This window comes from Debaryomyces hansenii (genome assembly GCF_000006445.2).
Source record: "Debaryomyces hansenii CBS767 chromosome A complete sequence".
NCBI classification, from domain to species: domain Eukaryota; kingdom Fungi; phylum Ascomycota; class Pichiomycetes; order Serinales; family Debaryomycetaceae; genus Debaryomyces; species Debaryomyces hansenii.
In genome coordinates this window covers 1,012,948-1,038,083 of record NC_006046.2, presented here as the reverse complement: position 1 = coordinate 1,038,083, position 25,136 = coordinate 1,012,948, and the positions used below count along the sequence as shown (strand labels likewise).

General features: G+C 35.1%; 16 protein-coding genes across 16 annotated transcripts; 11 read left to right on the top strand and 5 right to left on the bottom strand. All coding sequences in view use genetic code 12, as the record gives it.

The window, feature by feature from the left end:
• Positions 1-44: 44 nt before the first annotated feature.
• DEHA2D12408g (DEHA2D12408p) lies at positions 45-1,145 on the bottom strand (the record flags this gene model as incomplete). Its single annotated transcript, XM_459010.1, has 1 exon — positions 45-1,145. One exon carries the CDS (start codon positions 1,143-1,145, stop codon positions 45-47), a length of 1,101 nt encoding a protein of 366 aa, XP_459010.1.
• A 166-nt stretch (positions 1,146-1,311) lies between these two features.
• On the top strand, positions 1,312-2,751 carry DEHA2D12386g (DEHA2D12386p; the record flags this gene model as incomplete). The annotated part of the gene is made up of 1 exon (XM_459009.1): positions 1,312-2,751. One exon carries the CDS (start codon positions 1,312-1,314, stop codon positions 2,749-2,751), a length of 1,440 nt encoding a protein of 479 aa, XP_459009.2.
• A 216-nt stretch (positions 2,752-2,967) lies between these two features.
• Positions 2,968-4,032, top strand: DEHA2D12364g (DEHA2D12364p; the record flags this gene model as incomplete). Its single annotated transcript, XM_459008.1, has 1 exon — positions 2,968-4,032. One exon carries the CDS (start codon positions 2,968-2,970, stop codon positions 4,030-4,032), a length of 1,065 nt encoding a protein of 354 aa, XP_459008.2.
• Positions 4,033-4,149: 117 nt separating this feature from the next.
• Positions 4,150-4,629, top strand: DEHA2D12342g (DEHA2D12342p; the record flags this gene model as incomplete). The annotated part of the gene is made up of 1 exon (XM_459007.1): positions 4,150-4,629. One exon carries the CDS (start codon positions 4,150-4,152, stop codon positions 4,627-4,629), a length of 480 nt encoding a protein of 159 aa, XP_459007.2.
• Positions 4,630-4,887: 258 nt separating this feature from the next.
• On the top strand, positions 4,888-6,990 carry DEHA2D12320g (DEHA2D12320p; the record flags this gene model as incomplete). The annotated part of the gene is made up of 1 exon (XM_459006.1): positions 4,888-6,990. The coding sequence occupies one exon, from the start codon at positions 4,888-4,890 to the stop codon at positions 6,988-6,990; it is 2,103 nt and encodes a 700-aa protein (XP_459006.2).
• A 161-nt stretch (positions 6,991-7,151) lies between these two features.
• On the top strand, positions 7,152-7,370 carry DEHA2D12298g (DEHA2D12298p; the record flags this gene model as incomplete). The annotated part of the gene is made up of 1 exon (XM_459005.1): positions 7,152-7,370. The coding sequence occupies one exon, from the start codon at positions 7,152-7,154 to the stop codon at positions 7,368-7,370; it is 219 nt and encodes a 72-aa protein (XP_459005.1).
• Positions 7,371-7,447: 77 nt separating this feature from the next.
• DEHA2D12276g (DEHA2D12276p) lies at positions 7,448-10,222 on the bottom strand (the record flags this gene model as incomplete). The annotated part of the gene is made up of 1 exon (XM_459004.1): positions 7,448-10,222. The coding sequence occupies one exon, from the start codon at positions 10,220-10,222 to the stop codon at positions 7,448-7,450; it is 2,775 nt and encodes a 924-aa protein (XP_459004.2).
• A 214-nt stretch (positions 10,223-10,436) lies between these two features.
• Positions 10,437-12,956, top strand: DEHA2D12254g (DEHA2D12254p; the record flags this gene model as incomplete). The annotated part of the gene is made up of 1 exon (XM_459003.2): positions 10,437-12,956. The coding sequence occupies one exon, from the start codon at positions 10,437-10,439 to the stop codon at positions 12,954-12,956; it is 2,520 nt and encodes an 839-aa protein (XP_459003.2).
• An 829-nt stretch (positions 12,957-13,785) lies between these two features.
• DEHA2D12232g (DEHA2D12232p) lies at positions 13,786-15,024 on the top strand (the record flags this gene model as incomplete). The annotated part of the gene is made up of 1 exon (XM_459002.1): positions 13,786-15,024. One exon carries the CDS (start codon positions 13,786-13,788, stop codon positions 15,022-15,024), a length of 1,239 nt encoding a protein of 412 aa, XP_459002.1.
• A 181-nt stretch (positions 15,025-15,205) lies between these two features.
• Positions 15,206-15,864, top strand: DEHA2D12210g (DEHA2D12210p; the record flags this gene model as incomplete). The annotated part of the gene is made up of 2 exons (XM_459001.2): positions 15,206-15,542; positions 15,596-15,864. The coding sequence occupies 2 exons, from the start codon at positions 15,206-15,208 to the stop codon at positions 15,862-15,864; spliced, it is 606 nt and encodes a 201-aa protein (XP_459001.2).
• A 284-nt stretch (positions 15,865-16,148) lies between these two features.
• On the top strand, positions 16,149-17,396 carry DEHA2D12188g (DEHA2D12188p; the record flags this gene model as incomplete). Its single annotated transcript, XM_459000.2, has 1 exon — positions 16,149-17,396. The coding sequence occupies one exon, from the start codon at positions 16,149-16,151 to the stop codon at positions 17,394-17,396; it is 1,248 nt and encodes a 415-aa protein (XP_459000.2).
• A 29-nt stretch (positions 17,397-17,425) lies between these two features.
• On the bottom strand, positions 17,426-18,085 carry DEHA2D12166g (DEHA2D12166p; the record flags this gene model as incomplete). The annotated part of the gene is made up of 1 exon (XM_458999.1): positions 17,426-18,085. One exon carries the CDS (start codon positions 18,083-18,085, stop codon positions 17,426-17,428), a length of 660 nt encoding a protein of 219 aa, XP_458999.1.
• A 279-nt stretch (positions 18,086-18,364) lies between these two features.
• DEHA2D12144g (DEHA2D12144p) lies at positions 18,365-18,517 on the bottom strand (the record flags this gene model as incomplete). The annotated part of the gene is made up of 1 exon (XM_458998.1): positions 18,365-18,517. The coding sequence occupies one exon, from the start codon at positions 18,515-18,517 to the stop codon at positions 18,365-18,367; it is 153 nt and encodes a 50-aa protein (XP_458998.2).
• Positions 18,518-19,860: 1,343 nt separating this feature from the next.
• DEHA2D12122g (DEHA2D12122p) lies at positions 19,861-21,315 on the top strand (the record flags this gene model as incomplete). The annotated part of the gene is made up of 1 exon (XM_458997.1): positions 19,861-21,315. One exon carries the CDS (start codon positions 19,861-19,863, stop codon positions 21,313-21,315), a length of 1,455 nt encoding a protein of 484 aa, XP_458997.2.
• A 464-nt stretch (positions 21,316-21,779) lies between these two features.
• Positions 21,780-23,137, top strand: DEHA2D12100g (DEHA2D12100p; the record flags this gene model as incomplete). The annotated part of the gene is made up of 2 exons (XM_458996.2): positions 21,780-21,992; positions 22,046-23,137. 2 exons carry the CDS (start codon positions 21,780-21,782, stop codon positions 23,135-23,137), a joined length of 1,305 nt encoding a protein of 434 aa, XP_458996.2.
• A 13-nt stretch (positions 23,138-23,150) lies between these two features.
• On the bottom strand, positions 23,151-24,782 carry DEHA2D12078g (DEHA2D12078p; the record flags this gene model as incomplete). The annotated part of the gene is made up of 1 exon (XM_458994.1): positions 23,151-24,782. The coding sequence occupies one exon, from the start codon at positions 24,780-24,782 to the stop codon at positions 23,151-23,153; it is 1,632 nt and encodes a 543-aa protein (XP_458994.2).
• Positions 24,783-25,136: the final 354 nt, after the last annotated feature.

The window sequence follows — 25,136 nt, the reverse complement described above, 5'->3', positions numbered from 1 at the left end:
GTTTTTATGATAAAGGTTTATTCATATTAGTATACATACATTATTTACACTTGTATTTGCGAATGGGATACAAACATACGACTAGTATTCCCCGATCTTTTAGTTAAATAATTCATAAAAGTTTTCGGATCTTCTTCACCACAATATTGAAATTTTAATTTCCCTATAGATATAGCACCATCTATCGTTTTAACAATTAATTTATTCTTATTTCTACTTAGCACAAATTCCCCTGGCTGCAATAATTCTTCAGCATAATCGTTGGTCAATTCAATATCATTGAATATAACTTTTTGATTTTCTTTAATTTCTTTCTTCTTCTTACGAATATCACAATATTTGTATGAGTGCAATTGTCCCAATGCATCATTCAATCGCTTGATTTTTCTTGAGGTTAATAAATCCCATCGTATTTCACTTTGGACAGGCTTTATTTTTGATGCAAGAGAAAATGCATAACAGTTATTCTTCGTCTCTCTCGGTAATTCAAAAAGTCGATTATCAACCACATTCAATAGTAGATTACTCCCATATTCTCCTAATTTCTTCTGTAAGCTGTCATGATTATCTGTTTCTTCAATTGGTATAGGATCTGACTGGAGTATAATATCGCCTTTATCAAACTTACTTGGATGTAATGTTTGTATTGTTACACCTGTAAAGCTATCATCATTCATCAATGCATACTGTAATGGCGAGGACCCCGAATATTTAGGTAGTAGTGACGGATGCACGTTCAAACCACCATATTTCATACTATTCAAAAATCCTTCGGGAATTAATTTGCCATATGACACGGCTATAGCTAGGTTAAATTGACTTTTGGACAAAATGTTCATGATATCATGAGATGAATCTGCCCTATGAATATTTAGTTTTTCCCTTTCACAATATTCACCAATAGGGACATCAACAAATGTTTTTAAATTCCGACCAGTAGGTTTGATACTTCTTGTAATGACATCTATAGAGGACACCTTTCCTGGGTTCTTCCTGTGATATTCTACTAATTTTTTTAATGACCGAACACTGAATTGATCGCTACCAAAATATGCTATACTCAATCCCTTTTTCCCAGTACATACATTTCTTACGTTAGGTATCTTCCCTATCACCTTCAACGCAGCAATATTGAACATTATCATTTATAACAAGGCTCGTTCCACGTCTAACGTAGTGATAAAAGATCGCGTGAGAAAAATCCCCCATATTGGAAATTCTGCCGAATAAATTGTACCTGATTTTTGTTGACGTATTCTTAAATCATAAGCTTGAAGAACATTTAATGATTATAGTTGGGATTATACTATAATGATATCACTCGCTGTTAGGAAAGTATTTGTCTTATTATCATGTACATTTCTAGGATTAATATGTGGTACCCTATATTTGTATTCGTCCTATAGTCCGCAATTTGCAAAAAGGTTAAACTATACAGTTACTGATTCTTCGTCAATAGCCTTATCAGGCACCATAGGTATAGCTGTTGCTGGGCCATTGGCGGGAGGCGTCGTGGATAAAAAAGGTTACACAGTGGCACTCATTATTGGTGGTTTGTCCATTATTTCTGGTTACTTAGGTATGAAGAAGCAGTACGATAATCAGTACTCACACTTGCTCGTGTCTTCTTCATTTCTATTTTTAATAGGATGTGGATCTACTTTTATAAATTCGGCATGTATGAAATGTTGTGCTGTCAGTTTCCCTAGTATTAGAGGTGTAGCCACGTCGCTTCCTTTGGCTCTCTATGGGTTGAGTGCCTTATTCTACTCGGTAATTGCTTCAGTTTTCTTTCCAGGTAAAACGTCCGAGTTCTTAGGGTTTTTGGCTTACTCGTCGGTGGGAATTTTTGTGATTTGTTCACCAAGTATTATGTTATGCGATAAGGAACATAAAAACCGAATAAAGAATAGACATATCAATACCGAATCGATTGAAATGGCTACTTTAGCACCAACACACAGTCCTGGACCATCCTCACATCGGAAGGGACCAAGTCCATTAAAGTTAGATGGCCCACGCGATGAAAATTTGAGCGGAATTGGTTTGATAAAATCCTACAGATTCTGGTTTATTTTCATTACCACTGGTTCATTGGCCTCTTTGGGTCAAATGTATATCTATTCAGTTGGATACATGGTGAAAGCCTTAATTACAGAACAGGTTCTGAATTCTGATACGGTTGCAGCGATTTCCCAGCCTCAGGTAGAGGCCTTAATCCAAAAGAACCAACAATTGCAAGTAGGCTTACTCTCAATCGCTAATTGTGTGGGGAGAATTGCATCGGGGATTGTCGGTGATATTATTTCCCAGTCGTTTCATAAGCCAAGATCATGGCTTTTATTTTTACCAAGTTTGGGGTTAACGATAACCCAAACTATGGGATTGCAAATTAGCGATCTTTCGGCGTTATCTACGATGTCATTATTGACTGGATTCTTCTATGGGTTTACATTCTGCATTATGCCTATTATTGTAGGTGATTCATTTGGGATGGATAACTTCTCGTCTAATTGGGGGGTTGTTGGATTGGCACCTATCTTACCGAGCTATTACTTCACTAGTTTATTCGGTAAGGTGTATGACACCAATTCAGTAATATTGCAAAGTTCTGGAATCTCTAGCTGTACATTAGGTAAGAATTGCTACAATTCTGTTTTTAAGTTGACTTCAGGCGTTACAATTTTATCGTTGATAGCTGTGACTTTGCTTAACTTTCGTAATACTTCATTAAGCAAAAGAAAGCATTAGACTATAACGACCGAGAGAAGAAAAACAATTACATATTTTAATAGATACACCCATATAGACCTTTACAATTATAGTAACTATGTGTTTATATGTTGTATAATAGATTTTTAACTAGAGGGCGATTCTTATCTTTATCTCATCGTTTTTGTGAGCAGAGTTTGATCTGTACATTTATTCCGTTTTTTTTTATGTTAACCTCAATTGGACAAGGTATATATGGAATCTAAGGAACAAAAGAAAGAAGGAAACAAGGAGGCTCCAAAATATAGGGTAAAGGGCCGCTTTAACAACAGGAATAATAAAAATACTGAGATTCATCCTCAAGATAAACGGGAACGAACAAAACCAGAACACGAAGCAAAGGGAAAACACAAGAGCACTGAACAGATCAATAAATATGAATTAGCAGACGAAGAGAAATTAAAGCTTAGGAGAAACAGATTTAGTGGGGATAATAAAAACTTTAATTCAACAAGCAATCAGTATGGGTATGTGAGCAGAGGTGAAGACAATCGATTACAAAAAAGTCATAAGGAAAGATTAAACTTCTTCAGCCACATTGTTTCCTCTTTTATACGTTACAGCAATGAAAATACATCGTCAGATTTGAATAGAGATTTTGATAGGTTTATCAACAGGAATGACATACCACCAGAATCCGATGATCCTGGAATACTGGATATCCCTACGATCGATTCAATATTAAACAATTTAAGAAAACTAAGAGAGGCATTATTGCATGAAAGGGCAACTGAGTTTATCAAGAAAGTATTCTTGTTTTCCATTAGAGTAGCCGTTAACATGGGGCATTACCAAACATATATCCCCAGCATTACCTATTTGCTTCATTCACACAATTCTCTGCTACTAGAAGACACTGAAAAACAAGAGATTGCAACAATACTAGTACTACATACTGCACATTTTAATGGTGAAAACTCCAAAGCATTACAACTCTACTTTAAATATGTTGACACATCCGAGATTAAAACCTTGAAAATATTGAAGAGTTGGATAAACAATGATTACTACAATTGGATACAGTATTATAATTCAGAAACTGATAACGGAAAAGCATTCCTCATGAAATTTGGTTTACCTCATATGGCTCGTCATATGGTTAATTCAATCAGTAAGTCATATTTCAGTTTCAAATTGAAGGATTTTGAAGATAATTATTTGCCCAATGGATCTTCTTACACACAATTGAGTGATAAGTACAAAATCAATTGGAAACTTGAAAATGATACAATAGTAGTTAGAGAACGTAATGTTCGGTAAAAATTTAGTATGGAGCTGTAAGTGCTTTGTGCGATTTTTATTGCCATTAATGAACAAACCGAAATATATATACTTACTCTACGGCAAACTAATAACATATACTTTATCACGGATAGTATGAGCTCTACTAGCGAATCTAAGCTACCAGAAATAATAAAAATTGACGATATATCGTCCGGGAGGATAGATCCTAACCTAATATACCAAGAATTAGAAAGACTAAAGGTTGAAATAAATATACTACGAAACGACATGTCTTTATTCTTGAAGGCATTAGCCACAATTCCAGACAACCAAAGTCAACAAGAATATTATAAGATCATAGTTCTGCGCTTAAGAACGGTACAAAATAGCATAAAAGAATATTGTGTGGAATATAATAAACTTCTACCAATAATCAATTTATCCCAAATTAAGCTAGGACATGAAGTAGAAATCTTACCACAGAATAGAACAAATGCATCGAACCAGAAGACACCAGATATAAAACAAGAGCCAAAGAAAAGCAATACTTCGAACAAAGCAACTGCCCTGGCAACTACTGATACGCAAAACAATAAAAATGGTCTGAATTCTAACCAACCAATTGTACTCTAAATTCGGTTAGAATTTCACATAGCATAATCTTCACTTCTTTGTATAATAATCTAACATTATTCAATATACCTACGTTGTAAATGTACCATAATGTATAGTTTAGTAATCTATTAGTTCAGGGTAATTTAGTGTTACCCTGAACTGACTCATGAAAAATTGAACTATCAAGATTTCAATATTATAAAAATATATATAGAGCTAAATAGAAGCAATATTAATTTTCATTATTTTAAAGAACAGAAATAATATTACTTAAAGATGTCTGTTTTATTAAAAGAAACATTTGCTAGGTGCAAGAAAGAAGGCCGTAATGCGTTGGTCAACTTCATTACTGCTGGTTATCCAACCATTGAAGATACTTTACCAATCTTAAAAGGTATGCAGAAGGCGGGTGTCGATATTATCGAATTAGGAGTTCCGTTTTCCGATCCTATTGCTGATGGTCCAACTATTCAAGCAGCTAATGTCGTTGCTTTAAATAACGGAATTACTGTTACTAAATGTTTAGATTTGGTAGCTCAGGCAAGAGCCGAAGGTGTCACCGTGCCAATTTTATTGATGGGTTACTACAATCCAATTTTAAAGTATGGTGAACAAAGAATGATTGAAGATTCCGCCAAGGCCGGTGCAAATGGTTACATTGTTGTTGATTTGCCACCTGAAGAAGCAGTTAAATTCAGATCATTGTGTACTACTAATGGTTTATCATACGTTCCATTGGTTGCTCCAGCGACTACTGATGAGCGTTTGAAGCTTCTTGGTGAAATAGCTGATTCATTCATTTACGTGGTTTCCAGAATGGGTACCACTGGTGCTACTGTCAGCGTAACGAATGATATTTCTGAATTATGTAACAGAGTCAGAAAATTTGCTGGAGATACGCCTATAGCTGTTGGTTTCGGTGTTTCAACTAGAGAGCATTTCTTGACCGTCGGTGAAGCAGCTGATGGTGTTGTCATCGGATCAAAAATTATCACCTTAATTGGGGAATCAAAACCTGGTGAAAGAGGCGACACTGCCTATAAATATGTTAGATCCATTTTGGGTAATGACTACCAAACAAATGCTCCAGAGCTGTTTAAGGCTAGTGAAAGAAGTGAAGCTAAGTCCACTAATCCTTCATTCGAAGAAATACACAAGTATAATCCAAGATTTGGTGACTTCGGAGGTCAATATGTTCCAGAGGCATTACATACTTGTTTAGCTGAATTAGAAAGAGGATTTGAGGATGCTGTTGCTGACCCTAAGTTCTGGGAAGAGTTTAAATCTTTATACTCATACATTGGTAGACCATCATCTTTGCATAGAGCTGATAGGTTAACCGAATACGCAGGCGGTGCTCAAATTTGGTTGAAAAGAGAAGATTTAAATCATACTGGTTCCCATAAGATTAATAATGCTTTAGCTCAGGTTTTAATTGCAAGAAGATTAGGTAAAAAGAAAATTATTGCAGAAACCGGTGCTGGACAACATGGTGTTGCAACTGCCACTGCTGCTGCCAAATTTGGTTTGGAGTGTACCGTTTTCATGGGAGCTGAGGATGTTAGGCGTCAAGCTTTAAATGTTTTCAGAATGAGAATTTTAGGCGCAAAAGTTGTTGCTGTCACTAACGGTACCCAAACATTAAGGGATGCTACTTCAGAAGCTTTCAGATTTTGGGTTTCTAATTTAGAAAGTACCCATTACGTTGTTGGCTCTGCAATTGGCCCACATCCTTATCCAACCTTAGTTAGAACTTTCCAAAGTGTTATTGGTAACGAAACCAAAGAACAATTCAAAGAATTAAATGGTGGTAAATTACCAAATGTCGTGGTCGCCTGTGTTGGTGGTGGTTCTAATTCGACAGGTATGTTTTCTCCATTCGAAAATGATACTGAGGTTAAGTTGTTAGGTGTTGAAGCCGGTGGTGACGGTATTGATACTGAACGTCATTCAGCAACCTTGACTGCTGGTATCCCTGGTGTGTTCCACGGTGTAAAAACTTACGTTTTACAAGATAGTGATGGTCAGGTTCATGATACTCATTCTGTTTCTGCTGGTTTGGATTATCCAGGTGTCGGCCCAGAATTGGCATTTTGGAAGAGCACTGGTAGAGCAACATTTGTTGCCGCTACTGATGCTGAAGCTTTACATGGCTTCAAGTTATTATCTCAATTGGAAGGTATTATTCCAGCTTTAGAGTCTTCACATGCTATTTTTGGTGCCGTTGAGGTTGCTAAGAATTTGCCAAAGGACCAACACATTGTTATCAATGTTTCAGGTAGAGGTGATAAGGATGTCCAAAGTGTCGCAGAGGTTTTACCAAAATTGGGTGATAAGATTGGCTGGGATTTGAGATTCGAAGATGATCCTTCCAAATAGTTTATATAGCTTTACAGTGTATATACAATGATATTATATATATAAATTATAATAACATCATGAGCGATAATTTCGTAATTTATTTTTGTACCGCGAAATTAAATGTAAAACAACAAAATAGATCAAAGGCATTCTAGTATCCACTTCTTGAAAATATAATAATGAGTACATCTTCCAATGTTAATATTTTGGGCGGTGACAACACTAGAGGAAATTCTAACAGTTTGCTCATAGAGTTAGCTGATTTATTGAATATTAAAGAAATTGACGATACAACTTTGCAAGTGTGCATTAAGCTTATAGATCAAGGTATTGATCCGCAACAATTGGCTACATATATATTGAAAATCAATAATGAAACTCGGTCAGTATTGTCTTAGAAAGTTTTTAGTAACAGCAGGTAAGAATATTAATTACGTGAATTTTTAAATGAATCTATATAAATGTTGAAATATTTCTATGCAAAACCACCCTTTCTTTTCTTCTTCTTTACTTTACGTTGACTACTACTAGCTTGAGAGGACATGAATCGCTTTTGAGAATGTTGGGATGTTAACCTAGAAGAAGGCGGGATGAGCTGTGAAGATTTGCCTTCTTGGGAAAATCGGAGAGACTCCTGACTAGGCCCATCTGGTGATGAAGGGGTGGAAGGGATTTCAGTAGATTGTGATAATGGTGATTTATATCCATCAGCCGCTGAAGCTGTTTGTGTTAGAGCTTTATGACGGAGTTGTGACGTACGATTTGGTACTTTGGAGTGGCCCTTTGGAGTCGATCTACTTTGCGAAGCTACTTTAATAGTTGGCATTGATGAAGTTATTATATCCGGAATGGTAACCTGTGAGTCAAAGTTATCTATTCTGGTAGGGGATTCATGATTGTCGTCATAATTTTCATTGTCCCAGTCATTTAAAATAGATTGGACTTGTGTGGTAGCATTTTTCATAGCCAGATCTAATTTTTTCAGGTAATACTTACTCAAGCCATTAGATTTAGCTTTTATTAAACTAGCACCAATCAAAATAGACAATTTCTTTAAGATATTAGAATGGTTGTATCCTTGTAGAGCCTCATTCTCATATGCCTTCTTTATAATACATGAAATATCATTGACCGTGTACAGATTTCCATCAGCCTTAAGGTGGTCAGCGAATAGTTCCAGCCCCCCTAAGAACGACTTACCCACATTGCTGGACACATCGATATCTTTAGTTCCGTAGAAACTACTTAATTGCTCGATCATAGAATCAAATTCTGTTATATCACTAATAGAAAGGGGAAGACTACTTGAAATATCATTTAATGACAAATAATAAGGGTCTTTGCTTATAGAAATGTCATCGGTAGCGTTTAACTTGTTCCACTCCTCATTAAGTTGCATTGCACCTTCGCCTAGTCTAAAAGCATAATCTTGGACAATTTTTATTTCATCATCACCTTTGGTGGCATTAGTATCGCATTTCAAACCTTTCGCTATTGACTCGAAATCAGCTTTGCTGAACTTTTTGAAATACGACAATTTATCTCTCATCCTAACATCACGTTCGAAGTTAGTTGACGATTCACAGCTCGAGCTAGAGTCGAGGTTATCAGTTTTAATTAAAGATTTATTTAAATGAAGGTTTGCTGTGGTATTATAAAGATTCAAGGTTAAACCTAAATCTGTACTCAATTCAAACAAAGCAATGACCATATGCTTCGGAAAATTGGAATCAGTAGTAATATTTTCATCATCCTTAACCGATGAATAAAACTGTTTATTCAATTCTGTTAAATAGACCTGCCGTATCTGTCCAGTTTTATTACCCCTTTGATCAGTTGATTTTCGAATATAATATGGATCCTTCAAACTAAATGGCATTCCATCCTTAATCCCAAAGTTATAGACCAATATTATGGGACGTATTTGGGAATATATGATGCATATGAATTTAGAACAATCTTCGTATTCGCTTACTTGTAGCCTTAAAGATGGATCTTTATCATCTAGAAAGTGTTTCCACGACATTAACCTACGTAGTGGATTCGATACTTCAAACCAAATGAGCTCCTTTGATGTCAAAATAAATGCGTATTTCATACTTTCAGGATTTTTATGAATATCTTGTATTTTTGACCACGTATCTGAGGTTATTAACCTCTGTGAACTCAATTCTGGCGTGAGCTCAAACTGGGTTAGAGAAGATCTTGAAACTACAAAAATATGGTTATAATCGTGAGCCCAAATAATTCTTTTCCAATTAGATAATTCGGTCACATCATGTATAGTAGATTCAACCTTCAATGAAGAATCTGGTTCGTCGGAGCTAGTTTTTGGGTTTGAATCAAATTTTTTTAGTTTCGTTAATGCCTCTTTTTTCGAATTGATATTCCAAATACCAAAATTTCCCTTCACATCAACTACTCCAAATTGAGTACTAACCCAAGGGTTAAAAGTTACATCCGAAAAATTGAACCCCATTAAATCAGACGTCTGAAGTTCCCCAAGAATATCTAATTCAATATGTGAATTGTAATGTTGTGATTTTCCTTTGAAACAGTTTAAAACATAAACCCTGGAATCGGAACGGATTATCAAATACAGTGGAATATAGTCGAAACCTTCTTTTAGCTTGCAATGCTCAATTTGTTTTATAGGCTCCGATAAGGATACCTGGAATGGATCAGTTAGTAACGGTATCAACGCATTTACATCCACACTTTCCTTTCTGTTATTTAAGAGTTCCTTGATTTCATATTTCAATATCGATATGTTAAGAATAGTCCCCGTTTCCCCAGTGACAAAAGCTATCGCTTTACTAGATGTCAATCCGCTCCTCGATCGTACATCAAATATTGTGAACATTTGCCCAAATGTGGGATCATATGCAATAGTCGAAGTCAAAGATCTTGACTCTATCAAGTACGATTTCAATATTTCTTCAGGCACATATATATTACTATCGGAATACATTCTTCGTTTGGGTTGAAGAGGTTGATTGGCAACTGCATTCTGCAAGTTATTATACACTTTTGAATTCAAATCAAATGAAGAAGTCTGCTGATTGACAAGCACTATGTTTGACTTCCCTACTTTGTTTAGTGTGATACCTTGGTTTCTTATTCTGGGAAATTCTAAACGGGGGAGTCGTTTGTACGTGCTAGAATTAGAATTTTCATTACTCACAACAATACCATTTCCGTTGACTCCATAACTTAGTTGAACACCCAAGCCTTCTTTACTGGGCCACATTCACAGTATCTTATCACTGCCGAGTCGTGGATATCTAGAAATCAATCCTTCAGATACTATTATAAACGATATGGAACCATATCAAGACGATCAATCTAAAATAAAAAAAAATATTATATGCAGTCGAGATCATTATGACACAAAACGTACAGAATCTTACAACTGTTAACATAGTTCGAAGCTAAAAGATAAAGATATTTGGTAGTAAGAACGAATGATGAAGGTATCAATTACAGCTATATTAATATCGTTTGCTATATTATTTACTTTAGGTAAGTCTGATGAAGCGATATTTGATATTTATTCTACCGATGAATATGCAAACGATGAAATTAATACGGTATCTGGACAATATAGCCAATTATCCAATGATTCGTTGTTATGGGGCCCGTATAGATCATCGTTATATTTTGGAATTAGACCAAGGATACCAAGGTCTCTATTATCTGGGTTGATGTGGTTCAACGTGGATAGTTATGATGCAATTGGTAATCTCAGACATGTATATGAACAGGGTGATAATATGAAGAAAGCGAATTGGGTATCATACGATCCAAGAACTGGCGGTAGACTTGTAGTATCAGATCAAGATTGCCATATTGATGTTATTATCGATTTTGTTAAAAGTGAAGATGGGAAGTCTTGGGGGACCAAAATAAAGGGTGTTCCTCATAAGGGCTATGAGAAAGTGAAGACTTCTTTTGTATGGTATTCGGGCTTAGAGGGTGAAACTGAAAGAATAGATGATTATGGTAATAAGGTTTCAGAGAGAAATGGGTATTTAAATTTAGAAAATAAGAAGAATGTCTTGGGTTATGCCGATAACGTTAAATTGAGTGGTATTTCTGAGGAACTAGGACTTTTTGAATTGGAAATTGGTAAAGGACCAAAATCTAACAAACACCCAACTGACGCAACATTACTTGATCCTGAATTAGATACATCTAAATCACACCATTACAGTCTAACTGTCCCAGACGATCATGTTTGGAAAGCCCGTGATATATTTATGACTATGTTGATGGAATCAGTTAAGGAGCTCACTAATAAGTACGGCAACATACAAGAATTTCCCCCGGAACAGGCATTTATAATCAGAGATTTGCAGAATTTTGAAGGTAACTTGCATTTCGTGCAAAATGTCTTCGAGGGTAAATGTGAGTTTGACGTTATATATAATAATGCTGTTACACCAGAAGAAGATAAAATCACATTTGATAATATAAACACGAAAGCAAAAAAAGCGATAAAAGCCTTTGATAAAAAATTTAGCCAATCTTTCGACTTGAAAGCTCCATTCAATAAAGATAAGACGCACGAAAAGTTTGCAAAGGAAATGTTGTCAGGTTTATTAGGAGGTCTTTCGTATTTCTATGGCGATCATTTAGTTGATAGAAATACAGTCTTTGACGAAGACTCGTTTGAATCTTATCAATTGCAGGGATCTTTTGAAGGACCCCATGAATTATTTACATTGGTTCCTTCTCGTCCTTTTTTCCCAAGAGGTTTCTATTGGGATGAAGGGTTCCATTTATTGCCGTTATTAAAGTTTGATTCGGATTTAGCTTTAGAGGTAGTTCAATCTTGGTTTAATTTGATTGACGATGACGGTTGGATTGCCCGTGAACAGATATTAGGTCCTGAACTGAGGTCCAAGGTACCCGAGCAATTCCAAGTACAAAGTCCTGAAATTGTAAATCCGCCAACATTAATGCTTATATTTAGTGAATTATTAGAGAGTATTCAAAACTCTAATACTTATGGTGATATCAATGAACCACAGCAAGTATCAGATTATGGTGATGGAAAAACCTTTGACAAGAAAGATCTTGGCCTGATTATTATCAAGAATCCTGAAGTCATGACAGATTATGCCAAAAGGATTTACCCTAAGTTAAAGACTCATTTTGAATGGTTCCGTAGAACCCAACAAGGATATATCGAAGAATTTGATAGAGGTACCAATAAGGAAGGTTATAGATGGAGAGGGCGTACCTTAACACATTGTCTCGCCAGTGGATTAGATGATTATCCAAGAGTCATCCCAGCTGATATCGCAGAATTGAACGTTGATTTGCTCTCTTGGGTTGGTGTTATGACCAAATCAATGAAGTCCATTGCAGGGTTCTTAAATTACGAGAATGATTTCCAGAAATATCAGAAAATTGAGAATGACATCGTTGAAAACTTGGATAACTTACATTGGTCTGATTCTGAAAAGACGTATTGTGATTTATCAGTAGATGATAATGACGAAAATAAGCATATTTGTCATAAGGGGTATATATCGCTATTCCCATTCTTGACAAAATTAACTCCTGCTGATGATGTGGATAAAATTGAACAAATTGTTGACCTTATTTCGGACCCAGAAGAATTATGGTCTGACTATGGTATTAGGTCGCTTTCAAAGTCGAACGAATTCTACGGAACAGAAGAAAACTACTGGAGGTCGCCAATATGGATTCACATGAACAGTTTAATCTTGGAGAGTTTACAGCATTACAGTAAAACTTCCTCCCCTTATATGTCCAAAGGGTTGAAACAGAAAATAAGTGAAACCTACAAAAACTTAAGGACAAATGTAGTTAACAACATCATAAAGCAGTGGAAACGCACAGGTTTTGTATGGGAACAATATGATGATCAAACGGGAAAAGCAAAAGGTGCTAAAAATTTCCTTGGATGGACTTCTACTGTTCTCATCATTATGAACATGGATGAAACAATTTAATTTAGATTAATATAGAATAAATTTACATAGATGATTCCAAGACAGATAACAAAAAACTGTACCCAGTAAATTCTCAGGCTTGGTAACTTCTCTCATCAGATACATTTATGTAAACCACAAAATTTTAGAATCCTTATTATAAGATTAGGATATTTAGGCTGGATTTTACCTCAGGATTACGCGTATATCTTCTAAATTGTGTTGTGTTAAAGTTTGACGCATACCATTTACGCTTATGAAATAAATTCAATGTACTTAATCCGTTCCCTTGAAGTATTTATCAACACCAGGACTCATACATAACTATAGTTTATACATAGTCTTAGGTCTTCTTTTTAAGTTTCGCGCCTTTTCTATTTCTCTCCGCATTATAATTCTATAAACAACTTAAATCTTATTTGTTAGCATAACATAGATAATTCACTAACTTGTAATCACTAGTAGGTAAAACAGTGCATGGTTTGATACTTACTAATATTAAACGACGATAATCAATAGTTGATAGCTTATATATTGACAAAGGTTTTACTATTATACAGTATACCAGAACAAACGGTTAAATATTTTTCTTCCTTACAATCTTTGTTCTACTTGATTAAATTTGATTCAACGATGGCTAACTACAACATATATCATATGTATATGTAGAAACAATCATATTTGCATAATTCACATGGCACATGTTGTAAACGGAGATAATGGTTCGCTTGGACGATTATGCAGTAAAGTATAGGATCACTTAGTAATACGATTACCGAGGAATTTCATATTTAATATTGGACATATATACAAATATTTGCTATATTGCTTGTTAGTATTAGTATATATTATGCCAGCTACCGAAATAATACCTTTAAAACATACTGACTTGTTTAAGTCAATAAAAGTTGGTGACCATACCTTGTCAAATAAAGTTGTTCATGCTCCCACGACTAGATTCAGGGCTTTAGACGATCATACTCCTTCGGATTTAGAATTTGAGTATTATTCTAAGAGATCTCAGTTTCCTGGTTCATTGTTGGTTACTGAAGCAACTTTTGTATCTGAGCAAGCTGGTCTATACTCTAATGTTCCTGGGATTTGGGAAGCTAAGCATGTTCAAGCTTGGAAGAAGATAACTGATGAAGTTCATAAGAATGGTTCCTTCATCGCTTGTCAATTCTGGTATTTGGGTAGGGTTGGTGATCCAAAGTTATTAAAGAAACGTGGATTGGATTTTGTTTCGTCGTCTGACAATTATGTCGATAAAAAGTCCAAAAAATATGCCGAATCTGTTGGTAATCCTCTTAGAGCTTTGACAGAAGACGAAGTTCACGATCTTGTATTCAAGACATACGCTAATGCAGCCAAAAATGCATTAGCTGCTGGTTTTGATTATATTGAACTCCATGGTGCCCACGGTTACTTAATCGATCAATTCCTTCAGCCATCAGCAAACACCAGAAATGACAAATACGGTGGAAGTATTGAGAAAAGAGCAAAGTTTGTGTTGGATTTAATCGATCATTTGACTTCTATTGTCGGCGCACATAGATTAGCCATTAGGCTTTCGCCGTGGGCCAAGTTCCAAGGTATTAAAAGTGAAGAAGATACAGTGCATCCTATCACAACATTCAGTTATCTTTTACATGAATTACAGAACAGAGCTGATGCAGGCAACCAGCTTGCATACATTTCTATTGTAGAGCCTCGGGTTCAGGGAACAATTAGCGTAGGTGAAGACCAACAAAAGGGAAACAATGATTTCGTGGGTCAGATTTGGAAAGGTATAATTTTGAAGAGTGGTAATTACACCTATGATGCTCCTAACTTCAAGACCATGTTACAAGATATCAGTGACAACCGTACTTTAGTTGGATTTTCAAGATATTATACTTCTAACCCCGATTTAGTTAAAAGACTTTACGAAGGATGGGACTTGGTTCCTTACGATAGGCCTACCTTTTACACCAAAAACAATTGGCACTATAACACCTTTGCTAACTATGAAGAGGAAGACAAGTCCATCAAGGAAGAAGAAGAAAAGAGATTTGCTAAAGATATCGGATTACTTAAAGCTCATTTGTGATAGTAATATTGTATTCGAAGATTTTTCTTACAATCTGATCAATATTAAAAGTGCTTTAACATTCTTAGCGCGATTTATTGCAACCGTCTTCTTCAGTTATAAGTATTATAAATATTATATAGATTACTTTAATTACATCTTTTAGATTAGACAATATAAGCGAGAGTAATAGGAATACATTATGGGTCCCAAGAAGGAAAATATCCCCTTAATAAAGGGTCAAGAAGCCGAGGATTTGGTTAAAAATTACCTCAAAGAACAGTATCGGCCGTATTCAGTTTCAGATTTGATATTGAACTTACACAACAAGATAAACAAGGCAACCATGACTAAATGTCTAGACTCTTTAGTTTCTACCAATGAAATAGTTTCAAAGACTTACGGAAAAATGGTCTATTATGTATACAAAGAGGAAGAAATTGACAAGAACTTAGAAGCGGAAGTTAATACTGAATCTATAAAAAAAATTAAAGAAGATGTTGACGATTTAAACAAATGTGTGAGGACCTTGCAGACTGGTACGTATAATAATGGATGTTATCATATTTGCAATTACTAACGTCCCAACTAGAATATGACGAGCTCATTAAGTTGCCAACAAACGAAGAAGCAGTATTGCAGACTAAGGAACTAGAAAAGGAATTAGTTGTTCTAGAAAATAAACTTGCATCTATAAAGAGTGAGGGAAGTACAAGGTTGTCTAAAAAGGAGATAGATAAATGCAAAGATTATACGAAGGAACTTGAACGTATTTTCAGACAAAGAAAGAAATTGGTACGTAAAGCTGAGACGATGTCCCTTTATTATTCAACATTACTAACATCCCAATTAGTTCAATAACTTTCTTAGTATGGTCAGGGAAGGTGTAGAGAACTACTCTACTATTCTAGTATGTATAAATATTTTATAATCGATGTGATGAAACTAACCATGATAGGACGAAATTGGAATTGACTTAGACCATTATAAGGAATTGTCTAATATTTGTACTTAGGAGAAGCAGCCTATGTCGTAGTTACGCATATACTAAAGGTTGGCTATTTAAAATATATATCCCAATACACTTAGCTGTAGTTTGTGTTACATTTTTGGAATACATAATCTTATCGCAATTCTAAAACTCCATGAATAATATAGGAACATTAGGGTCCTCTGTAATCATGGGATATCTAGAATATATAAATGCTAGTGGTATATCCAAGGAGAAGATAGATAATTTGATCTTGAACTATTTTATCGTTGAAGGATATCAAGAAGCGGCTATTAGCTTTGCAAAGGAAATCAACATAGAACTAAAAAATGAAAGGATAAAGTCCCATTCACCGTCGCTGAACCCGTTTATCAAGCAACTAGGTTCGATGAGCTCGATGAATAATTCAGATTTTGCAGAGGTAGCTCTGAATTATTTTGAAAAGAACGAAACTTATGATTCGAATGTTACCCCACATAGTCATCACCACCCTATAGTAAAACCCAAGATTATTTCGGATTATTCTACTATCAATCAACGTAAAGAAATTAAGTTATTGATATTAAAAGGGTCTATTACAGATGCAATTCAAAAGGTAAGTGAATACTTTCCAACCATTCTTGATTCGAACAACCTTTTACATTTTAAGCTATTGCGCTTAAATTTAATCGAAATGATCAGAAATCACAAGTTGGCTAATGGGAATATTGCTGATATAGCATTAGAGAAAAAGTTCTTAGATGATATATTAACATTCGTCAGAGAGAACTTGATTAACAAAGTAACACATTCAAGCAGATTATTAAAAGAATTGGAGATAACCATGAGTTTATTATGCTTCAACTTTGATGCTGATAAAAGCATTGAAGAACAGAAGGATTTGCCTGAAGAACTAAGATCGTTGTTTAATTTATCATTAAGAAATCAATGTTACAGATTGGTAAATAAGGCTATCTTGAATTTATATTACAATGAAGAAACGATAGAGGAGAATGGTAATGTCAATGGAAATGTCAATAGAAATAATCAGGGGCTTTATAATGGAGAAATTGAAAATAATAAGATATATAAGGGACCAAAACATTTAGAATTCAATTTGTTAGGTTTTGATAAGTTTGAAGCACAAGAAAAGGATATTGAAATGATCGCTGACGATACGAGTGATATGCTCTATGACTATAATTTGAAATATGATGAAAATATAGCACATATAAATGCTAACAACCAATCCCAGGACTCTAGTGTCAGCCATGATGACAATTTACAAGACGAACTACAAGACTTATCATTAGAATCTAAATTAGAAAGAATCATTAAGCTTTGGACTATTGCCGAACAAAGACTAGTTGATCTAAATTTCCGTAAATCTAAACAATATGAATTCACTGATGGGAATTTGTAATGTATGTATTTACATAGTGATAAATACTCCTAATAAATGATTATGCAATCAATAACATTGCCAGTTTCAATATTACATTTACTGAGGTAACATAAATCTTGCTTGTGATCAATTTCTTTATCATACTTGTTAAATATGAGAACGTCTCTGTCTTTATATTCTTTATCGTGAAATTCCTTATATATCTTCGAATTTTCAAAAAGTTGTAAGATTTTGCGTCTTAAGTGAATTACGGTGGAACCAAATTCAGGATTCTCATTCATTTCGAAGTCTTCAGGACTGAATTCGAAGTGATATCTGATAAATTTCCTTAGCTTAAATAAACTCGACCCTAATTGATTTAACTCGTTCCATTTGAGTATATTAAATGTACTATGTTGCTTCAAAGAGTAATATTTTTCAAGTTGGTCCAAGTCTTTAGCACTGATTACATTCAACCTGAAATATACATGAGCACAGTGTATTGGTACTTCGGTAAATATATCTTTGGCATGATATTCCCATAAATTCAAGTGAATACCTGTCCAATATATCGTTTCATAGCTCAATACGATGAAAAATAGTACGATTAATGACTCTGTAATAAATTTGCTTGTAGGAGTCAAGATTAAATTCGAAGTAAACGAATATGATTCCAAAAATTCTGTCAAAGGTTTCTCAATAGGATCCCAGTTGACGGATATGCCCATGTTGCTCTTGTATATTTAGTCAATTGATCTTATGGTCTTGAAAACCCAGATCGGCTAACTTCCGGTGATTGTATGACATCGTAATTACCTGCACATAATTTAGTATATGTTATTGACGGTTCTTGCTATCAGGAGACTTCTTGAACCTAACACAGTATGGCTACGTATGTAAACGTCCATATTACTCCAAGGATCCAATTGGCGGCTTACAATGAACTGAAATTGAAAGACATAAAAAAAAATCACAAGTCAATAATGTGTTGTTACGAGTATAAGCGACTAAAGCTGGGAGGATAATCGAAGAAGGGAAAAAGAATTTGGAAGTGTCAAACATGAAGTTGGAATGAGAGTGAGTCTAGTTAATTGACATTTACCATATTCAGATCCGCTTGATTTAGGTTTAAATAGCAGAAGCGAAGTGTGGTGATTCATGTGAAATTGGCTGAGAGGAGAAACCGCAGGGTTTTCTGGGTCGTACAGAGAAGGAATCAAATCTTTTGAATTTGCTATGGACAAATCAATTTGACATATTCCCCAATTATTAGCAGGGACACTCGCAACAATTGCTTGGATAAGAAAAAAGTTCAATGGCCACGAGCGAGTTAAAGGATTTACCTGGGCTGAAAGAAAATCCAATCTAGAGTTTCCCGGATCCGACAGCTCTATTTTCGATTTCTTATATGCTGCTGCTACAAGTATATTTGGATTTGAAGAACCTGATGCTGAAGACCTTGACCCATGGTGAGAATATCAAAATTTCGAATAGTGCTGTTAAGGATAAGAATTTTAGCTTCATTTAACTAACTATACCCAATATTAATATATCCAAAAAACACTATATTATTTTTAATATTGTAAAATGTTTTTTTTTTCCATCTTCCTTTCTAAATACATGTGTAATACTGGCGAAGGTTAAACTCGAGGCACATTATCAATTATATAAGCGCTTCTACTACAAATTCAGGTTCCAGATCCGCCCTAGGGTTTGTTTAGTCTTTAAATATGTTCCGACACTTCAATTAAAATATATCAAATTCTTTTGAAAGTGCTGTTTCCAATTTACAATTTAAAAGAAACGATGTCTTATTATCACATTAGCTCCTCTTATGTTGCAATCTTCCTTGTGATTAACAGATGCAAAAGTTGTCATGCGCACCGAAGAGAAATATACGAAATGGAGAAATCCCGAACCCGAACAATGAGCTATTTTCCCAAGTTAAATTTAATGTAGTAAGCCCGTTCCGAAGAAAGAATATCCAATAGTCATAAATATAATGACTTCTATAGTGATAATGACGTCGGAAAGTTGATGAAATCAGGCCTAAGTAAGCAAATGTAACAGGTCCAACTCACTTCCATACCATTTATGAGAAAGTCATACCAAAACGTAAAACCTAATATTATAGTTCAACCACCGTCTTATTGTGATTGTGCTGGACTAAAAATGGCGATTTTATCAACGAAATATCCAATAATGTGAAGCGTTTGCGGCCGACTAACGCAATTAATTATCTAAAAAAGGGAATTATTAGAAATATACTACATGTGGTTACAGGATTATACTTAAGAAATTCATACAACAATTGGGAAGCAAAATTTAAAGTTCCCCCATTTGCAACGTTTCCAGAATAGGAAATAAATCTTCTTTACAGAATCATAGGACATTATTGGAAAGCAAAGTGGGAAATGATCAGACAGAAGTTAAACATTATATATATATCGTGTATGTCGGAAACTACAAGCAGGGGGGCAGATAAACTAAACTTGGATTAATAATGAATTTCAAATCACTCTTTTTTATCTGTTTAATTCTAGCATGTTTAGAATCAATAATAGCGGGACCAATTAAGGTCCTAACTCCCAGCGAGGATGATTTCTATAGTCTACCTGATGGATATGAAGACAAGGAACCGGGTACTATATTAAAGATTAGAAAACCACCACAACGACTCAGAGGTATTTATTTCCCCATCCTGGTTAAAGGTGCTTGGCAAGCATTAGTAAGAACAACAGATTCGCATGGAAATGCTACTGCCATAGTAACCACAATTATCGAGCCATTCAATGCAGACCCCAGTAAGGTCGTTTCTTATCAGGTTATGCAAGATTCTGCAAGTATTAATTGTTCACCCTCTTATTCATTCTTGTATGGTGCCTCGATGAATACCGTCTTTGCCCAGCTTGAAATGTATGTCATAGATGTGGCCTTGATGAAAGGATGGTATGTAGTAATCCCCGATTATGAAGGCCCAAAAGCTTCCTTCACTGCTGGAAAACAATCCGGACAATCCACCTTGGATTCCATAAGAGCCGTTTTAAAAACCACTAATGTCACAGGTATCAAAGAAGATGCAAAGGTCGCTATGTGGGGTTATTCTGGAGGAACGGTGGCTACTGGGTGGGCAGCTGCTTTGCAACCAACATATGCTAAAGAACTCAAGTCCAACTTAATTGGTGCTGCCATGGGCGGATTTGTTACTAATATTACATCGACTGCTGAAGGAGTAGATGGCACTATCTTTGCTGGTTTAACAGCAAGTGCAATAGCTGGTTTAACTAACGAGTATTCCCAGCTTAAATCCATGGTCCAGAAGTTGTTAATGCCAAGTAAACTAGTGGCTTATAACAAAGCCCAAACCTTGTGTTTCTTACCGTCTATAGTAACATTTGCTTTCCAAAAGTTTTTCACTGGTCCCAATAGATACTTCGATGAAGGTTGGGCATTATTCAACGACCCTACAATTAAAAAAGTTATCGCTGAGAATACACTCGCCTTAAAAAAAGGAGACCCTGTCCCTGAAATTCCGCTATTTGTATTTCACGGAGAATTGGATAAAATTGTTGCATATAAAGATGCAGTGAGAACGTACAACAACTGGTGTGAATGGGGTATCGACTCTTATGAGTTTGCCATTGACGAGACAACAGGACATATTACGGAGTTTATCGAAGGAACTCCTGCTGCGATTGCTTGGTTGACTAAGATGTTCAACGGAGAAAAGCCAGTAAAAGGCTGCAAAAGCACTAAAAGGTTCACTAATCTCTTGTACCCAGGTGCGAATACATCTGTCGCAAATGTGCTCTCAGATTCAGTGAAAACCGTTCTAGGTGAAAACTTTGGTCCGAATGCTGAAAATATTGATAAAGGCAGTAGAAATGCTACTCATGTTAAAAGATCTTTAGAAGAATTGGGAGTATCGTTGGATTTCCCACCCGAAGGATCCATGTAGTACCCTGTATTTATAACACTAATTATATACAAATATTAAATTAAATACAGTAACACTTAGATGGTGTTTTGAAATAACCTTTTGTTTCGAAATATATCTACGTAATGCATTTGATAGATAGTTCTTGGGTACTATTATCTTTCATATATGATCTTTAGTCCTGTAAATTCTGAATCACTGCGACATTTTGTATTTTGGAGACAATGTCGTTTGCAGCTATTTCAGAATTGAATAATAGTTAATATAAAATCCATTGTTAGTACTGGTAAAATTATTTTGAAGTGGGTATTAGTCTTAATACCTATCATTTATACCATTTAACGCATTTCATCAAAAGTAAAGGTATTATTATTGTCAAATTCTCAAGTTTTTTTAAAGTTGGTTACATAGCGTCAAAATAATAATTAATAACTTATACCGAAGCTTTCACCAAATCTACGAGGTTTATCAATTAAGTCAGACCAATGTCACAGAAACCAAATATATCTACTTTTGATATTAGAAAACTTTCAATATTCAAGATTGAAGAGAGAAAAGAGAATAATGGTAAGAATGGCTTAGCCGCTAGTGAGTGGTTTCACTTCCCTCAAAGATCTGATATTACCATAAATTTCTTCAAATACCCAACAGATGAAAGCAGTTTTCATATTTCGATCATCTGGAAAGGAAATGTTTTAGTATGTTTATATAATAACACAGTTTTCCAATAGAATTATATTAACAAATTTAGCATCAGACATATTGGCACCAAGGTACCAATAATTTTATCTCATCCATTGGAAAGTATCCTTCAGTCGGGTTTAAAGTTGTAAGCCCAAAGGGTGAATTGTTGAAGAGGTTTCAAGTTAGTTTCAATACCAAGGATGTATACGATAGCTGTTGTAAATGTGTGGAAGAGAAATTGAAAGTGACGTTGAACCAAATGGATGCAGTTGCCATTGGTGAAAATTCACAGATTATAGACTACCCAAATCAGAATATAGCAGCAGCCTCACAAAACCCAAACCTTGTTATCAGACCTTGGGAAAATGCCTTAAATAACAAAGACTGCTATCAACCATCACGACCTTTATGCAGACCTCAGTATAACCCTCCTCTGGAACACAATACTTCATTTTCACAATTAGAAGAATCCACCGGCTTGCCAAATATAAATCTAGAACAACGAAAACAGCTCCAATTGAACACATTACATCAATTACGAGAAAGGAGTCAGTTACAGAACAATTATTTTTTGCCACAGTATCATCAGCCTCAGGCCTGTTATGCTCAGTATCAACCACCATACACATATTTGCAAACAAGTCCGCAGCAGAATATATTTAATCCCGACCTGCTTGCTCAAGGTAACAGTATAGCCTTAGAAACACCAAGCGTGGATTATAACGGGGAAATGTTATCTGTTTCCAATACTAAAGCTTTAACATCGATTGATCAGAGTAACCAACAGTTCATCAACCGTATTGGTAATCATCTTACGAATGAATCATCAGTGTTTAGTCAAAATGATACCAATATGAAGCCTAAACCTCAAAGTAAAATCAATAATAAAATTCATTCATGCGAGAGGGATGTAAATATAAACAAATCTGTCATAAAAGAAGAAGAAATACTGTCGATGGAGATAGGGAATAAATTCCTTCTACCAAAATCATCGACCAATGGAATTCAAAAATCTTCAAGAATGAAAAAATCTAATTCGAAATATGATTTGTTTAAAATGAAGGATACTGAACTAAAAAGGTTGGTTACTCAAAAGTTACTGGATCAAGAATTTGTAAAATTTGTTGAAAGGCTAGATAAAATGGTATCGCAACCTTAAGTATTATATATAATTAGTCTATAAAATCTAAATCGACAGAAATATCGCCATAAACCTTGATCCACTTCTTCACTACTAATCCATCGCTCAATTCAATCTCTTTAGAAGTGAGCTTGTATCCCCAAAGATAAGGTAGCAATTTGAACATAACTACCCAGTATAAAATGCAAATCCCTAAACACATAACAGCAACCACAGCATAAGATGGCCAGTTTTCCAATCCCTTAGGATTAGGGCTTCTGGTTGAAGTAAATGGGGATACTGTTAAATATAGTGTAATTAATAATAGGAATACAGTTCCTATTAGACTGGCTCTAATAGGAGCTCGTAATTCTGGACTTCTCTTTCGGATTATAAATATACCAATTGCAGTCAAACCGAGAAAAATTTGGTTTGGATATCCTTCTAACGCAATAATATAGTTATAAAGGTCACCTTTGGGTGCTAAAATCACCAATGTTGTTAAAGTGCAACTGAGAACTAACGTTGGGAGAGGAGCTCCAAACGGCCAATTTGAAGCCATAAACCTTGAACAAGGAAGGAACCCCTCACGAAATACCTCTTGACTTACTCTTGAGATAGTATAGAGAACAACAAATATGTTTCCACCAGCACATAAAGCAACTGAGAATGTTAGAAGCTGTTTTCCAACTTTATGTCCGAAAACCTTTTCAAATAGTAAAGAGCCAATCAATTGACCACTATTGATAATTTCATCATGCAGAATTACCACTATATACGCTAAATTTGTAAACATATAGGCAACAGTTACTATTATCAACGATACAGGGCCAGCTATTCTGAATGTATTTATCGGGTCTTTGACTTCATTAGAAACAGTATGGGCTGAATTCCAACCGTAGAACGAAAAACTAGCCTTAATAATTGCACCAGCGAATGTTGAAGAACTCATAGATGTCTTTGTCTTAAAAAAATCATCCCAATGCATGTTGGAATTTAAATGACTTATACTCGATGGTATCAATACCAGGTAAATACCAGTTAGAACCATGATCAATAATAATAACAACTTTAGGGCACCAATTATATTTTGAACCTTTACTCCATGGTTGTAGCTTATACCATGTATTGCAGCAGCTATGTACACACAAAGTAAACCTGCGAGTCTAGTGTGGAATTCGTCTGCCTTGACACCAATAGAGTGCAAAAAGTACTCCCCAAAGACCAATGCATTCAGCATATTAAACCCAAACATGACGGAATAGATCAGAAAAACAACACATGCTAACATATATGGCTTTCCATATATAAATTCCAAAAAAACTTTAGTGCCTCCACTTCTAGGCACTAAAGAACCCAATTCCAAATACACGTATAATCCACTAAATGACAATGCAGCTGCAAGTAACCATGAAAGGAAAAATAAAAATGGCGATCCTCCTACGTCTTGGTATATACCCGAGGACGTAGCAAATATTCCTGATCCAACTATTCGTGAGACGAAAAGAACTATAGTCGAAAATAATCCTAGATGCCGCCCTTGTGGTACTTCTTCTAGTTCTTGCAATTGGGATGGCCTTCCTATTACAATTGGTCCTCCTTCAGGGCCCGACGATAATTGTTGATATGTGGGTGACTTACTCGAGTCGATACTATCTGGTGACCCTGTGAACAATACCGACATTAGTATTTCTTTGGAATGACATAAAATACTAGATATAGGTAAGAAGGATGCAATACTTCCTGTGCAAAAAAAAAACAGGGTACTATTTAAGGAGATTACGCAGTGCCATATATTTGTAAACAAAACTATACGCGATAATGCTAAGCATTGATAAGGTCAAATTTACAGATTTATATTCTGTTCCAATAAATACTCTTGTATTTTAATTGTTAATTTCATTTCAACTGATAGGCTTTCAATATTGCACGACGAGAATGCACAGTTAAAAACATTGAGTAGCTATTAAAAATTTACAAAAAGAGCTCAAATCTATACTTATATTAATTGACATATAAAAAAGTAAATAAATAAAAT